At 53.2% G+C, this 16,398-nt stretch overlaps 5 protein-coding genes across 5 annotated transcripts; 3 read left to right on the top strand and 2 right to left on the bottom strand.

Moving 5' to 3' along the window:
- Positions 1 to 1,379: 1,379 nt before the first annotated feature.
- K489DRAFT_358591 (divalent metal ion transporter) lies at positions 1,380 to 3,365 on the top strand (the record flags this gene model as incomplete). The annotated part of the gene is given in 5 exon segments (XM_033602583.1): positions 1,380 to 1,625; positions 1,639 to 1,743; positions 1,827 to 2,386; positions 2,444 to 3,125; positions 3,213 to 3,365. 5 exon segments carry the CDS (start codon positions 1,380 to 1,382, stop codon positions 3,363 to 3,365), a joined length of 1,746 nt encoding a protein of 581 aa, XP_033459423.1.
- A 1,520-nt stretch (positions 3,366 to 4,885) lies between these two features.
- Positions 4,886 to 5,193, bottom strand: K489DRAFT_381137 (uncharacterized protein). The gene has a single exon (XM_033605049.1). It carries the CDS (start codon positions 5,161 to 5,163, stop codon positions 4,990 to 4,992), a length of 174 nt encoding a protein of 57 aa, XP_033459422.1. The 5' UTR covers positions 5,164 to 5,193; the 3' UTR covers positions 4,886 to 4,989.
- A 1,286-nt stretch (positions 5,194 to 6,479) lies between these two features.
- K489DRAFT_358588 (WD40 repeat-like protein) lies at positions 6,480 to 8,895 on the bottom strand. Its single transcript, XM_033602582.1, has 2 exons — positions 8,659 to 8,895; positions 6,480 to 8,579 (listed from the first exon to the last, which is right to left on the bottom strand). Exons 1-2 carry the CDS (start codon positions 8,726 to 8,728, stop codon positions 6,802 to 6,804), a joined length of 1,848 nt encoding a protein of 615 aa, XP_033459421.1. The 5' UTR covers positions 8,729 to 8,895; the 3' UTR covers positions 6,480 to 6,801.
- Positions 8,896 to 9,449: 554 nt separating this feature from the next.
- On the top strand, positions 9,450 to 10,541 carry K489DRAFT_241588 (uncharacterized protein). Its single transcript, XM_033599878.1, has 2 exons — positions 9,450 to 9,483; positions 9,572 to 10,541. The coding sequence occupies exon 2, from the start codon at positions 9,680 to 9,682 to the stop codon at positions 10,277 to 10,279; it is 600 nt and encodes a 199-aa protein (XP_033459420.1). The 5' UTR covers positions 9,450 to 9,483; positions 9,572 to 9,679; the 3' UTR covers positions 10,280 to 10,541.
- Positions 10,542 to 15,474: 4,933 nt separating this feature from the next.
- Positions 15,475 to 15,718, top strand: K489DRAFT_381133 (uncharacterized protein; the record flags this gene model as incomplete). The annotated part of the gene is made up of 1 exon (XM_033605048.1): positions 15,475 to 15,718. A coding segment is annotated over exon 1 (175 nt), but the record flags the coding sequence as incomplete, so codon positions are not given.
- Positions 15,719 to 16,398: the final 680 nt, after the last annotated feature.

Below are 16,398 nucleotides of genomic sequence, written 5' to 3'. Positions count from 1 at the left end.
AGGACATGTCGACTTCGAATGCCGACAAGACCGTATAAATCGCTAGCGAACGGAGATACTGCTCGATCGACAAGGACTGCTGTCTCCAGGCTGATGGCGTGCGCGACGTCAAAAATGTCGCGTGAGCAGCAGATCTGTGCTGTGCATTGGTGTCTCCCAGGGAGATACTGCTACAGTAAACCATAGAAATGCTCCAAGCAGGGGCCAAAAGATCAGACGACCTCGGAACTTCACCTCCAGAGACCTAACTAGACCATCCGGCCTTGCAGCCCACTAGCTTTCCAACAAAGTCCCCAACGCATACGATACGGTCGATACCCATCCGATTGGTGACCGTAATGGTTCCTCGGACGATATCGTGGAGTAATCGCGAACTCCACTGTACGTATCATGCGTGGACGAACATTCCGTCGCCCGGCACCTCGACCTCCCGTTCCCTTCCACCGCCGAAGACCCGTGAGGTAAAAAGCGCTTGCGGCCGTTTTTGGTGCCCTCTAGATACTTTTGGTCCATTCCTACGGTAGTCCACAGTCTATGATGACGATCGGCGAACGTAGATGGAAACAAGCATTGGAGCCGCGTGTAATGCTTCTGGGCTGAGATGCTCACTACGATGGTCTACTGCAGTCCACTGATCAATTAGGACGACATCGCCGTCAGGAAATCGCAGGCAAGCGCATCCGTAGAGATTTAACGCACAGAGGATTTTCGACAAGATTGAATAAGGTACAGATGGTGGCGTTTGCAAGGGCCTCGCCGCCGTTTGCGAAAAGTTTTGGGGGTGCAAGACGCGAGAGAGTTTTCTTTCGGGTCAGACCGGGGGGAATTGGGAGAAGAAAAAGGGCGGAACGCGGCGTCCGCGGCAGGCACGGATTCGCTTTCCCTCACACGTCAATGACACAGACTGACGACGACGGCGACCAATGCCGTGAAGGACTAATAAATAAAATAGACTCGCTCTTTACAATTGGGAGTCCTGTAGAGTATCACTGCGTACGTACCACCGTCCAAGGCCAACGAAAGGTCGAGACTTCACACGTCCTCCCTTCCCTCCTTCCTTACTTCCGCGTCACACCGAATGGAATCTTTGTACTTCGTATCGTAACAAACCCATAAACCACCGAAACCTAAAGAAAGCACGTTTGACCCCAATACCGACCCTTTGCATTCATTAATACTATGCGTACTCGTAACCGCAACCTCTCTTCGCCTACGCCATCTCGTCTGTCCTGCGCCAATTGCCTGCCCAGTGACATCGTCTACCTGGAACTTCAAGATCTGCAAGAATTTTGCCTACAAGAGAACCCATAGAAAGAATCCAAACCCCAGCAAGTTCTGCAAAGCTCTTGTTCAGGAACGAAACAAATCCTTCTCCAATCATGAATTGCCCATCTCGAACCGAACCCGAGATCGATCCCAGCTGGAATCAGAATCCCAACTCCATGGCCTCCGACCTCACCACCCGGAGCGATTTGGGAAAAATGGCCAGCGCCCGCCGTCGACAAGATCACAAATTAGACAAAGTCGACCAGACCAAAATCGAATTGATTCCCATCTCCGACCACGACGGCCACGCCTCTTCCAGCTCCTGCGATGGACCCAAGAGCTCCATCGCCAAACCGGGGGTCCGCGAAGGAGGAAACGGCACCAGCATCATCACCGCCACCGACATGCTGGCGCAAACGCTGCAATACAGCAACAGCAATAGCCACACGAGCAGCACACTGCACTCGTCGTCCGGCCGTCGCCACGACGACGATGCCAATTCCTCCACCTTCGACCCCAACCTCCCCGCGTGGCAGCGGCCCTTCCGATGGATCTGGAAGTGTCTCTCCTTCGTGGGTCCCGGGTTCATGATCGCCGTCGCCTATATCGACCCGGGCAACTACGCGACGGACGCAGCAGCCGGCGCTTCGTACCAGTACAAGCTCCTGTTCATGATCCTGCTGTCCAATATCTTCGCCATCTTCCTGCAGTCCCTGTGCATCAAGCTGAGCAGTGTCACCGGCCTGAACCTGGCGGAGATGAACAAGGCCCATACGCCCCGCTGGCTGAATTATGTGCTGTGGCTGTTTGGCGAGGCGGCTGTCATTGCGACGGACATCGCCGAGGTGATTGGATTCGCCATTGCGTTGAATTTGTTGGCGCCGGCCGTGCCTCTTGTGGTAGGATGTGCGATCTCGATTTTGGATGTCATGTTCATTTTGATGTTTTATCGACCTGATGGTGGGATGAAGATGTTAAGGGTGTTTGAGGGATTCATTATGGTCTTGGTCATGGGAGTGGCGGTGTGCTTCTGTTATCAGCTCTCGTTGATTCATGTCGACGAAGTGTCAGAAGTGTTCCGCGGGTTTCTGCCTTCGAGCGCGTTGATTCAGAGTCAAGGGTAAGCTCTCCTTGTTCCTCATCTTTTTTTCGGTGCGAACAACTGACCGCTGTATAGTCTCTATCAAGCATGCGGCATTCTCGGTGCTACTGTCATGCCTCATTCTCTCTACCTCGGCAGCGGCCTCAACCAACCACGCCTCAGGGAGTACGACATCCGCCACCACCACTATCCGAATCCCGCCAACATTTCCCACGACGAAGATGATTCTATCCACCTCGAGAAATACCGCCCCTCCCTCTCCGCCATCCAACACTGCATGAAGATGTCCATCTGGGAGCTCGGCATCTCCCTCTTCACCTTCGCGCTGTTCATCAACAGCGCCATCCTGATCGTCTGCGGCGCCTCCCTCTATAGCGTGGACGGCGCCGACGCCGCCGACCTCTTCCAAATCTACGACCTCCTCCAACAACAAGTCGCCCCCGCCGCCGGCACCGTCTTCGCCGTCGCACTCCTGCTCTCCGGCTGTTCCGCCGGTATCGTCTGCACCATGGCCGGCCAGATGATCTCCGAGGGCCAGCTCGAATGGAAATGCAAACCCTGGCTCACCCGCCTCATCACCCGGAGCATTTCCATCCTGCCCGCGATCCTCGTCGCGGGACTCCTGGGGAGGGATGGCCTCAGCGAGGCCCTGGTCGCGTCGCAGGTGGCGCTGAGCGCGATCCTGCCGTTCGTTTCCGCCCCGGTGATTTACTACACCTGTCGGAATAAATACATGACCGTCACCACCACGAGACGCGTCCTCGCCCCTGCTGCTCCCACCCCCGCGGAAACTGCCGGACAGCAGCAGCAGCGACATCAGGATGTCGGCGGGGCGACGGCGGAGACTGGCTCGACGACCACGACGACCACGACGGAGGTGCACAAAGTGCTCATGAGGAATTCGTGGATCACGGCGGGGTTCGCGGTGGCGATCTGGTCGGTGATCGTGATCATGAACGTGGCCAATTTGGTCCTGGTGGGATTGGGCGTGAATTAGAAGAAGAAGATGGACTGTCGGCGAACATGCATATAATCTTAACACGACCAAGAGAGAATCAAAAAGCAATCACGAACTGATTCATTTCTGAAGCATATGATATATTACATGAATCCTCCTCTTCTCTATCCAGTTGGGAAATGTACAGGAGGAAGAGGGACATCGTTTTCCCACCCCTCTCTCTCTCTCTCCATCGAACAGGCAGATGAGTGGAGTGACGAATCTGATGCAGAAGGAGGACCTGCCCGTGTCCGGACCGTAGGAGCCGGTGTTCCGCGCGCGGTCCCCGCTGCATCTTCCAGTCCGACCTAGGGATACATTCGACCCGAAACTTAGCAAAACCTTGTGTTGTGCGTTCGTGAATCCGATGATTATCCAGACTCGGTTTGAAGGACGTGCTGCATGGGACCCCCCTGTCGAGGTTCACTAGGTAACGGTACAAATTGAGATTTTCTTGCTTCTCGTTTTACAAATTTTCGGTCCTTTAGTTTCTTTCATACATGTATCGCCTCCAATTTTCTATCCGTCATCAATCCACTCCGAAAAAAAAAACAAATTCCACAGTGTCTTCCCTTTTCCATTTATCTTATTACTCAAATTTGGGTATCGGGCCGCTTCCGTATATTTATCCCTCTCCCTCGCAAAAGTTTCTTCTCTTCATCATTATTGTTCGTCAGTTTTTTTCTTTCCAGATCTGTGTCTCTCATCGTGTGTCCTCGATATCGCAAAATCGTCCGCTGACCCAATGACCATCGCTCGTCAATGAGTTCGTCAACGACTTCTTCAAAGCACAGCCATTCCGCCCATAGCCATCGCTGCAGCGGCGGCGGCGAGAATCATCCCTGTCGGTTTGGCTTGTGCCGCGGCGCCGATCAATGCTGGCGTGTTCGATGATGCCGATGGGCTCGTCGTTGGACGGGTGGTGGCCGTCGCGCTGGTTCCGGTTGTGACGAAGACGACGCTGGTGATGGTGGAGTTCAGATCGGTCGTGGATGTGGTGGAGGTGGTGCTCGTGGTGGTCGGGCGGGTGGAGGTGGAGCTGGTGGTCGTTGTGGTGCGGGTGCTGGAGGTGGTGGATGAAGTTGTTGGTGTGCTGCTGGTGGTGCGGGTGCTGGTTGTAGTTGGAGAGCTCGTGGTGGTGGTGGTGGGAGTCGATGTGGTTGTTGGGGAGGTGGTGGTGGGCGATGTCGTCGTTGTCGTCGGCAACGTCGGAGGGTCGGCGGCGGTGGTTGTTGGACCGGCGGTGGTGGTGGTCGTTGATGGATCGGCGCTGGTCAATGTGCTCGTGACAGTGATTATGGGTGTCGAGGTCACTACGTTCGTGACTGTGGTGACTGGCGGTGTATCGTCACGCGAAATGACATTGCTGGATCCGCCACTGCTACTGGCATTGCTGACGCAAAGGATACTTGTCACGTTGGTGACGAAGCTGGACGATGTCGCATCGAATGTCGGTCCCGCGCTCGTCGCGCCACTGCTACCGGATTGCGCAATGTAAGGAGTACAGCTGACGAGGTTGACGTCCACGCCCTCAGCACTGATGATTGAGAGACTGGTGACAGACTTCAGGGCAGTGGAGTCGGAATATGAACGATCCAGAGGGACGGAGATGAATGATGTGATGTTATTGCCTGTTCCTAGTTCTGTCAGCGATGTGTTCCTGCCATTGGCGTTGCAGCTCGCAAGTCCTTCCGAGAGCCAGCGTACCGTCCGGATTTGCCTGAAGGGCAATGTTGACCGTCTGCGCGGCGGCGCTGGCCAGCACGACCGAAGTGATCGCCAACTGTCTCCAGACCATGATGTTCTTCTTTCTATGATATTATTGTAATGATATGACGTGTGTCGCAAAGCTGACGCTCGATTCGCAGCCTCGGTGTGTGTATCCCTGTATTCGTCAGGCGCGTCGAATGGGTATCAACAAGTATGGTCTCCAGCAATATTAGCGAGGTCGTAAAAGCACGCAAATGTCGCAGGAAATGAGGATGTCCAATGAGCCGAAAGGGGACCAAGATGAGATGAAGGCGTCGCGAAGTGTCAGACGATATGTTCCTAGATGTTACTGTAAAAGCAGAGGAAGACGAGTTGAGGCGATGGCATTATAGCTCTTACTACGTAGGTGGGTCTGTTAAGCAGGACTACTTGCAGGTGGGCAATTATTAGTGACATTCTTGAGGATTTAGTTCTGTCAGTAGCTCGAGAGATTACGAGGCGTCGCGTCCAAACAGCGCCGATCGCGTGGCTAAGCACAACACGCACACAGCACCACACACCAACTAACTCCCGTCATTAATGATGAGAGTGAGGATGCCGTAGTGGTTTGGCGTCTCTCTTCCGTCAGGAACAGAACAGACGGACATGGCACCAAATGAGTGGGTGACAGGGAGAGGATGGTCTCTTCCTCCTCCTCCTCCTCCTCCTCCGCCGTCCTGTCCTGTCCTGTCCTGTGCAGTATATCTTGTGTGCACGATACTGAAACGACAACAAGCGAGACTCTCGGCGTTGTATACCCATCGTGGGAGAGAGAACGTGCGCGGCGCTTCTGACTCGCTCGCGCAGTCTCTCATCATCCATCACCACTCGTTTCGCACTGAAACACATCTAAGCCTTGTCCAGGGCTACCTAGGTACACATGCATGTGCCGACGTTGGAATTGCGACACACGTCCAACCTGCATTACATGCATACCAAGGTATCCTGCACCTCTGCTACACACTAATAATAATCACACACACATCGAGTTCGATGGCCGACGACATAACCAACTGCATATATGACGAAATGAGAGCGATCTGACCGCTCGCCTGACGTGCACTGTTACATCGTGGGACACTCGTATCGGGACAACACACCGATCAGCATCCAGAAGGAAGACTTCAGCCAAGGAAGCCGACATTCCCGATCGCTCTCCTCCCCCGACGCACCTGCGTCATCTGGAAGTCTCGAAGGTCGATGGCTGCGGGCGGCGAGGAGCGAGCGGCGAAGGCGGCGGTGGTGACGGTCTTTCAGGGCTCAGTTTTGCTTCCTCGACTAAAAATAGCATCCTTCACGAATATCAATTGGCATCGAGGTATGCCGAGTATCACGTATGTAATTATGTACAATCATAACGGCACACACGATAATAACATTGTGATGAACTGCAATGGAATCAATTCACATGTGTTGATGCTTATGATCATAGCGGCTTTGGATGTAATTGTACTGTACAAAATCGTTGTGACATCCGCACCTGTTGGGAACTTATTCACCGAAAAGCAAGGGCCTCAAGAGCAGCAAGCATGCGCCAGTAGATCTACAAGATCCAACGGCAGTGATGAGTAGATGCCTTTGGAGATCTCCAGTCATGAGATGAATTCGGGGACAGAAACCTTGCCAAGCGATGGAGACCGAGAACACAGTCATGCCTTTCACTCTCCCTGATTCAACCCAGTTCCACTCACCGCGGCTTGACATATCTGCCCAACTTCATCTCCTCCTTCAAGCTATCCTGCTGACTCGGCAATGGCGCTCGTCTCCGTTTGTTATCAAATCCTCCATCGAAATCTCCCGCGGGCATGATCGGCAAAGCGGCGCCCGGGAACAGTGACGAAGGCGGTGGGAATCCCGGCGGCGGGACGAACCCTGCTGGAAGCGCCGGGAAGCCCGCAGGCGGAAGAGGGAAGGGCGGCATCCCGCCGTTCGCGCCGCCACCAATGCCGGGAGGTGGTGGGAGTTGTCCGCCGAATGCCTGGCGGAGGGCCTCGAGGTCCATGCCGGGAGGCAGCGGCGGCATACCACCGGGGAAAGGCGGCGGAGGAGCAGGGAAATTTCCGCCAAAGTTTTGTGCACCGCTGAGGTCTGGCAGAGACACGGGCGGGGCTGGGTGGCCGGGTGCGGCCAGGCCTGGGAGACCTGGGAGACCTGGGAGAAAGTTGCCTCGGCTGGGCATTTTCTGATCCTCGATCCCGTCGGCCTCGTCTTCGACGTCGGCTTCTTCTTCCTCCCGAGCACGTTGAGCTTCGGACTTTCTCCACGTGCCCTTTTCTTCGGCGGCGGCCTGGCCGATGTGCCATTTGTCGTTGATGTACGTGTCCTCGCCTGGCCGTGGTCGCGTCCAGAATCGAGTCGCGCGGTCGTTAGACCCCGAGGCGAGAATGTGGCCAAGTGGATGCCAGTCCATGCACCAGACGTTATATTCGTGTGCGAAAGGGATCTTGTGTGCGGGAAAGATGGTTTGTGCTAAAGCTTCAGCGGGACTGGCCGCGTCGTATGGTGATGTGGTTAATGGTGTGCCTGGAGGCGCATTCTGCTCATCGAGTAAATAGTGGAACATTGCACCATCGGCACCACCAGTCGTCAAAAATGAGGAATGTATCGGATGCCAAATGATGGAGCTGATCTCCTTTTCGTGACCTTTCAGGAGAAAGACGTCGCGCATCATTCGGATATCGAAAACGCGAACCGTCTGATCTCGGGCACAGGAAGCTAGTAACACGCCCTTGGAGGGCTCAAACTTGGTCATGTTGACAGTGTTCTTGTGCCCGTGCAGTGTGGTCAGACATCGACCCGTGCGCGGATCCCATAACTTGACCTGATGATCTTTGGATCCTGAGACGATTAGACCTTTGGTAGGATGCCAATCTACGCATTTCGCATCCCATTGATGTCCTGATAGTGTAGCCTCTTCCATGCCACCGGCGAAATCGAAGATCTTAAGGGAGGCGTCATCGGATGCAGTGACAAATTTAGCGTCTGTAGGTGCGAAGGAAAGATCGCGCACAGGATCCGCATGTGCCTGAATCTCTTTGACGTTGTTGAAATTCGTTTGCCAGTACTTCACCACTCCTTCTTGATCAGCCGAGATGAGCCATTCATTGTTATGCGCATATGTGACTGCTCGAACTGCGGTATCATGAGCTTGCATGATAGTTTCGAAATTGAACCCAGTTCCATTCCAGAGGGTGAATTCGCCACTCGTACTTCCTGTTAATAGCCGGCGACCTTCGGGAGTCCACTTTACCACATTGACAGGATGTCGTACTTTGTTGTAGCTGGTGTGTAGATGTTTCGCCGGGATGGTATCTTGAGCACGACCTTTCCGAGCCGCCGGTGGTAGGATGTTGAACACGTAGCTTAGTGTCTGTCGCTCAGCTTCATGGGATCGGATTCTTGACGTTCTTGAGAGCCGGTTGTGCATCCAATGGACGTATGTGCTTCCGATATCAGTGGCATTTCCTATGTATGAATATATATTAGATTTGCTGGATTCACAGGTTGCGCAGTCCTCGCGGCACGCATTCAATGGATATCATACGTCGATTGGGCCTGCCACGCCGCCCGGTATGTTCGAACCCGCCGTTTTCGCCTTGACCGTCGCGGTCCATTGCGGAGAGTTCTGTGTTTAAAATCTCATGTGTTGGAAATCTGATCACTACCAGAATGAAACGACTATCTTGAGGATTCACGCAAGATACTCCACTTTGTCCCAACTTCTGAGTTTTTATACGTTCCGATGAACAGGTTGTAGCATTTGTCTGTTCCTGATTAGAATATTGATGAGTGTCAAAGAACAGACTGCTGTTGCGCCCAGCCAAATTCAAGATACGAGGCTCGTCGCGTCTCCATGGCTTGTGATCCTCAGGCAAGAAATCGCAGTGACACCAAAACAGACTAGCACCATGTCCCAATTCGACCTCATTACTGTTCACTCTTGGCCTGCAGACGCGAACATCAAGATAGTCACTATCGTACAATTAGACCAATCTGCATCATGGTATACCTATGTATGGTTTGAAAATCAGCTTGAAATCACGAGATGAAGACAGTGTCTTCGTGTTGAAATTGAGGCCGTCGCCATATACCGCGACAGGCCTTGAGCGACGAGACTAACACAGACAGAAAGTTCAATGCTTACAAAATGACTTAACATTTCTGAGTGAGACATCTTCAAGATGAAGGCCATATGGTGAGATCCTTGGACACATCAGTCAGATCATTATGCCAAGAAAAAGCAACGCCCATCCTTGCCAGACGACGACGATGCACACCCTACTGGAAACAATGAAAATAGAGGGAGATCGACTCGGTCAAGTCTCGGCACATTTTTAAGCGACCGAGCTTCACGAAGGCTTACAATCAGGTACATTATGTCCAATAGTGGTCAAGAGCTCGTGGAACCTCAGGAACGCTTGTCCACCTGCTTGAAATGGCTACTCATCTGAGATCAGGGGCAAGAACATCGCCGAGCGCTCTTGATCTCCGAGTCAATGATCCTTGACCTTACTCAATGACCCCAAAGCGGTCAGAGCGATTACAAGCAAGTGTTCATCCTGCTGATGAGCCTCGGGACGACTTTGATGCCGACGAATGTGGCCGAGCTGGGTATGGGAATGGTTGTTGAGAGCGACAACTCGACGCGAGTGTACCTCTGCTCAATTTCGACTGCAGTCGTATTCCACTCGTCGCAATCTGACACACACCGACAAGAAGACCCTACATTTCAGATCAGTTTCACTGGACGCAGGGACCGCTGGATGTGTCTGCACGAATCATGCGGTCGCATGAAGCCGGTCACTACACGCACATTTTCCGGCTGCAACCAAGATAATTGGCGCATTGATGCATCTCTTGAGTCCTCACTTCGCGACAGTGAACCCACCGTACTAACATCATCCAGATGTAGCCTGCCATGTATGACATTATTGGCTGCGACGTCCAACGAGGATACCGGTAAGACTGCGCCTTATCGCAAAAGCCTCTTGGTATCAAAGCGTGACGGTGACGACGACGATCAGGAGATGTTGAGAGATTCCCAACGGCGACATGCAGCCTATGAGAGACGTAGAGTGCCTGGCAGCAGACCCAAGACTTTCAAGCACCGAGGACAAGCCTCATCCCAGACCAGATCAGCCGTATCAGCCTGCAGGATCATTTGAGGATGACCTTCTCGAAGGCGTCCCGGGCTGCACACAATCGTCGATCACACCGCTTGCGCACGATTTGCTCGGGCGCAACGCTCGCAACACACAACGACGCCTCGTGGGACGCCACAAATAAATCCACAAGGCGCATTGCCCTTCGACGCTGCGGCACCTCGCTCTTATTACTTCTCATTCGGTGGATCGACCGCCCAAATTCTCCGAGGATTAAGAAACTTGTCAAAAAGGAAATTCCGAAATGTCCCCACATTCAACATCTCACACAAGCAACTCACAGCTTCGGAGCACGGAGGCGTACCCCCAGGGCACCGTGAGTGGCTGCATTTGTGTATTCCACCGTTGAGAGCGATAGGATACACTCGGTGTAGCACTACCACCCACGGCATCTGTCCGTACTGTGGCTGTTACTACCGCCACCGAGAACGACCGCTCCGGTCAGCGAGTCAAAAAGCACTCTTATTCGAGAAACCTCCTGGAAAGTTTCGAAACCACTCCTACCCAAGGAAGCCGAAACGTGGGCATGAAAACACATGCACTTCCTTATCAGAGTTTTCCCATCACATTGGGACGGTGGGAAGGGAGGGAGCGCCAACGAAAACCAGCCAGCGCTTTGTTTAGGCGACCGTCGTGTTGGAGAGCGATAATACCGCCATGTGCAGGGACGGCTCTGCCCAGGCACGGTTCCTCCGCGTGGGTGGGCAAGGGCTTAACTCTGTCCCCTTTTGGGGCTGGACAACTCGCCAAAAAGTTTAAATGCGGCGAGGTCTTCTAGTGTTCCCACGAAGGGATATAATGTGGATGTGTCAATGTGTTGGTGTGTAAGTGCGTTGTAAACGGCATGTGTGTGGACGCCCCAATGTGATATGGAGAGGTCCACCAAAAAGCCAATAGGCCCGAAGTGGAGAGAAATAGATGTTGAGAAGTGCTCACGAGAGAAAGGGAGGAAGGTCTCATCAAAAGACCGATCTGCTTCTGTAACACGGCTATGTGATTTTTTAGGCCATGTGCAAACGCCTCCACTGCCGGGTCAATTACGTCGGCGCCGCCACAATCGCTATCCCACTTGCACTCCCCGCTTGTTGATCATTTCGTGTATGTGAGGGAGACTTCACTTCACCCGGTTTCGATGGCATCCTTTGTATTCGAGAAGAGCGGGGGGACGTCGGAAAATGAGCCTTGTGGAAGTGGCGGCGATCTGAAATGTTTCGAAGGAGAGGAGTAAATGGAGCTTATGGGTGTCTGTATGACTACACGTGCGACTTGGGATGGAGATAGAAAAATCGCTCAGCATCAGGCTTCGTTTCTCGCTCGCATACGCTAGACAGTACGATAGATAGATTGATTCTGTGGAAGCAATGGAAGCATCGATAATCCCGCGTGGATTATCATCACCCACGTGTATCGATTACAGTTTCCACTAAACAGTGCGCTGAAGATAGAGACGGGCGAAGGAAAATTCATGAACGTTGCTGGACGATGAACGTGTCAAGGGCAGACTTTTTCCACCTGGGAACCGCGGGAGAGTTGGCGATAAAGGTCCGTTGAAAAGTCAAATTTCTCGTCGCCGCTAACCTTGCCCGGCGTTCTTGTGACGGAGGTGGATGTAAGCTACATGCACTCCGGATGTCGCGGACTGAACCTACTGCTGGCGGTGATTGTTCTCTAGTGACCAGCACCGCGACATTGACGAATGAAGCAAGTACACGACACGGCGGCATCTCCAAAGAACGGGTTCTAGCAATCAGAGTTTCGAACTACATCGTGAAGAAGTTGATCGTCGCGTCATCATCCTAGCCCTTGGGTTTCTAAGTTCATACTACCATCCCGCACTGCGTGAGATGGGCACGACACGGAAAGACAACGTGGGTGATGACCCAGGCGCGACTTTTATCGCAAAACACTGGGAGGTATCTTCCTTACCTCTCATCATTCCTAATGTAGAGAAAGAAGCCGCTGTAGACTATGTGTGCGCCGGATCGGAAATGAATCTCGCCACTTGACGAGCGGTGAAGAGATTCAATGTCTCCACCCCTCGTCTGATCTTGTATCTTCGGCCACATATTGCGAATAAGAAGGGAAATCGCAAGAGATGATGCCCAGTACCTTCCAAAAAATGTCTCGTATTGGAGAGGAGAACACACAGTAGGCAGAAGAAAAGAGGCGTATACGGCGAATCGCAATGCGGTCGACAAAAATACGCCTGCCGAGGCATGCATAAAACAAAAATAATAATGCTGGACATTTGAGGGAAATAATTTCTATGCCAGATGGAAGCATGTGCATGTACAGCATGATGTACCATTGTATGCAGGATCACAACGCCTCGACCCAGGATCGTTCTATAGGCCTGACTGACGGGTACCTGATGATGAGGAGCGAAAGAGAGAGAAAGGTCGCAACAAGTCAAGAAACACACGATCGCCCGGATCCTCCCCGCTGTAGAGAGTGTGTATGGGAAGAACGCCGGCGGTCAGGAAGGAAGGTGGAGATCTCCATCCGGCGGGCGCGCGAAGCAAGCAAAAGCGGGCTGCATCGGTTTCGTTTTCACACTGTAGGGCAGCAGCTCCGCGACAGTATGCACATGATGATGCAGCGCAGTCTCCACCCCGCGACGTTTGCATATTTGTGCATCATATGTAAAGAATGTCAAAGGGAAAGAGGGAGAGGAGAAGAGAAGAGAAGAGAAGAGAGGTATTGTATGTGCCGAATGGCCTGGCAGAGGTGTCGCGGTTGCAATGCAGGATCTAACACAAGAGACGAGAGCCCTGAGGAGTTCGTATGCTCCCTTGTAGCAGATCATTCGATCAAGCAGAACCGTCTCGCCTGACTACTGTCGATTTGAAAAGGTTCAATAATTCTATCGTAACTAGCAGGGGACAGGTAGGGAGAGGGACAACGCTTGCTGAATTGGTAGAATGCGTGATGGAGGAACAGAAACCTAGACTTTGGCGCGCCATGTGTGTCTTTTATCTTATTAGATGCGGACAAGGTATGTATCTCTCTGGATCCACCAGTAGTCCTTGTGTCTCTCGTAGAGATGCGCTGATGGGGAATGAATAATATATCCCTGTCCATAGCGAGCGTGACTATGGGAGAGCCCACAACGCCCGCGATGATGGAGAGATAGCCAACAGCTCCCATCAGGACATCCATGCTGTCAAATAGTAATTGACAGGGACAGGTCAAACGAGATGCTTGGCACCTACTGAATACGGGAGAACGAGTTGGGCCGAGAAAGGTCTGCTGTCTCGGTGAGGCCGCCGCCCGCAGCAGACTCTCATCATCAACATCACGACGGACGTGTCGGGACAGGGATCAATGGACGCCCATTGCGGAGAGCAGGCGCCGTGAGATGCATCGCACTGTGGCAGCAGGAAGCCAGACGATAGAGCGGTCTCGAACGGCTTCTTTCGCTGTTCTCCCTTCGCGGCACACACCCGCGCACCCACATACACACCATCACCACCCGTGTGCAGTGGGCTGACACAAGCAGTCTCTACATTCCTCCCGTGCGGCACGGTGAAGCCTGCCGCCGCCCAGCCAAGCGTCGACATGTCCTGAGCTGATGTGTTGTTCCAGGCAGGTACAGAATAGTACCGTACGGTACGGGATGCACAGTATTCCCCTTCTTCTGTGGTAAAAGCCATGTGCGCTCAGGATCAGGTCCAGAATGGTTGCCGAGGTGGCAAATGAGATACCAGAAGCGCGGCAGTCGAATGATGGATCATGGGATTCTACGTGATGGTGAATTTGTGGTTTGGTATCACGATACAATACCAAGGAGCTTAATTATCTCACTACTGTAGAAGTGGTTTTTTTGGAAGCGAGATGGGAAGAAACGCGTACCAGACCCGTTGGGAATTTGAAGGACTAAAGATCGGTGCAGCTTCGGATCCATCTCCCATGGCACTCCAGTGGACGACAGGCTGCCTCGTTCTCATCGCTCACAACGAGGCTCCGCATTTTTCGGAAATCGTATTCTGCACACCCGTCTAACAACCGATATGTAGGACTATCTGAGATGAGCGAGTAATGCCAAGATGGATACTGTGACGACCCTCGCCAGTGGAGCATTTATGCAAGCCGCTGGGGGCTCAATGACGTGTGACCGTGCGGCTATGATGGGCAGTCGGCGTCGTCGCCCCATCAGGATGGTAAATCGCTCGGAGCTGCTGTGGAGGAAACTTTGATGAGAAGCTCTCGTGGCTCCGAACCCACTACCGATGAACGAGAAAGTTTTCGAGGCATGGGAGGTTCGCGTGGCCGTCCGCTTCACCATGATGAATTCTCAACGGGAATAACACACGTGGTGCCGCCGAGGCTAGCCCGGAATCTTCTTCTTTTCTTCTGCGGCCCACGAGAAATACACTCCAACGCTCAACAGCCCGTTACACCTGCATTGTGATGTGATGGAAAAAAGTAAGATAGATAGGCCACCCGCGCTACGAGGGCACATTCTGAGAGAGGAAGACCGCCGAGACGGACATGATTGGGTTCTCTCATCATGCGACTCTAGGCGCGCCGGGAGAGCAGGAGAGGGAGGAAAAGATTGTGCGAGATGAGGCTTTTGCGGCTTGCAGGACGGGCGTTGCGCTTGTTAGCGAAACTGGCAAGTCCGCCGCCGCGACCGCCCGCTGTAAGCAAGAAAGCAGAGGTATTACGGAGAGCCTGGAGTATAACGTTCTCTGTTTTTGTCGTCGGCTTCTGGTACACACGCCTTGAAAACCAGCACAAAATATGGTCTTCAGGGTTCAAACTGATGGCCACTACGGTTGATCGTGTCATCTCGTGTCATCTGCAACCGGAAGAACACACCCACGCACACACACACACACACGCCAACCCGCCAGATCACGAACAACCACACGGTGTCAATTGGTACGGTGACCGGACTCGCCGGGGTTAAACTTCAGATGGGCGTTTCGCTGTGTTCTTCTAAGGCGATCATCGCGCCTCGAGGGCGTTGTCGTGGCCGCTGCCCGCCAGCCAACGTAATGGTGGTGCCGATGGAGGGCACCGGTGGGAAGGTGAGTAGCCCTCCAACTATGACAAACACCGAAACCTCCGAGATCTTGCGTATCGCGATAACTGTGATGAGCATCAGCGTCTAGAAGAAGACGGTATCCGTCCCTCGGAGGTATGTGTGTGTGTGTGTGGGCTGCATGTGCATGGACTGTGGATGTCTAGGGGGAGTGTCATGAAGCAGAACGAGTGAGTGTGTGTGTGTATGCCCAAAGGCATGTGTGTTGTCTTCCACGATGATCAACTCGTATCAGCACGTGGGGAGGAGCAGCAGCAGCGGCAGCCGCAACAGCAGCGAGCATTTACGAGGCAGAGGGAGCGATGGGGAGAGAACTCAACGGAGGTGCTGAGCCCCGTGAGTGCGTGTACTGATGATTATTATTACACAGTAGCGTAGCCTCCCACGGGTTATTTTTACAGCGCACATCTGGCTTTAGACGGCAACGACAGCACCATCAGATAGACAAACCGCGCTACATGGGGCAACCAAAAGGGACACAACTCAAATCGGTCCTAGAACAATATCACCGCAGGAGGGTCGTCCCGGCACTAGCCTAATGCTTATTTCGGATTTCGTAGGGCCAATAACGATCCCTGCTCGAAATCCGATAATGGACCTGTCTGTCCACCACACCTACCTTTTCCACCTCCCTCCACTGCCTAGTCTTACTACCCAAAACGGACCATGATATGGGTGCTGGGTGAGCCGAAGAGTGAGATTGCTGATCCCAAGCAGAGAAAAAAAGAATCTCCCTTTCTCACTGTGGTTCAGCCGCCGCCGCCGCCGTCGCTATCTCCATAACGGCGATTTCTTCCGACTGGCTCGCTTCGACTTCCTTTCGGTCGTCTGTCAAGCGGCATGTTGCTCTCACCACCACCACTAGCTGCAACGAACGCTCCCATGCGCTCGCGAGTCGTGAGAGGTAAGCATGGACGGCGCTCTGCATCGGAGCGTATAGTCCAAACATCCACACATCCACACCCATCGTTCCTTGCATCCATAATACTTACGCCTCACGACGCTTGGTCGCGCGTGGGCGTCCAACGGGCGGAGCATGTCCGGCTAGAAGATCGTCAAGCCCGATCTGCTGAGC

Source organism: Dissoconium aciculare (assembly GCF_010015565.1).
Source record: "Dissoconium aciculare CBS 342.82 unplaced genomic scaffold K489scaffold_7, whole genome shotgun sequence".
Lineage (NCBI taxonomy): Eukaryota > Fungi > Ascomycota > Dothideomycetes > Mycosphaerellales > Dissoconiaceae > Dissoconium > Dissoconium aciculare.
Note: the sequence above shows the minus strand (reverse complement) of the source record. Positions and strands in the feature narration are given on the sequence as shown.

Coding starts and splice junctions, on each gene's coding strand:
- K489DRAFT_358588 (XM_033602582.1), bottom strand. CDS start 8,728: ATGGACCGCGACGGTCAAGGCGAAAACGGCGGGTTCGAACATACCGGG. Junction 8,580..8,658: donor GCGTGGCAGGCCCAATCGAC/GTATGATATCCA, acceptor ATTCATACATAG/GAAATGCCACTGATATCGGA.
- K489DRAFT_381137 (XM_033605049.1), bottom strand. CDS start 5,163: ATGGTCTGGAGACAGTTGGCGATCACTTCGGTCGTGCTGGCCAGCGCC.
- K489DRAFT_241588 (XM_033599878.1), top strand. CDS start 9,680: ATGAGCCTCGGGACGACTTTGATGCCGACGAATGTGGCCGAGCTGGGT.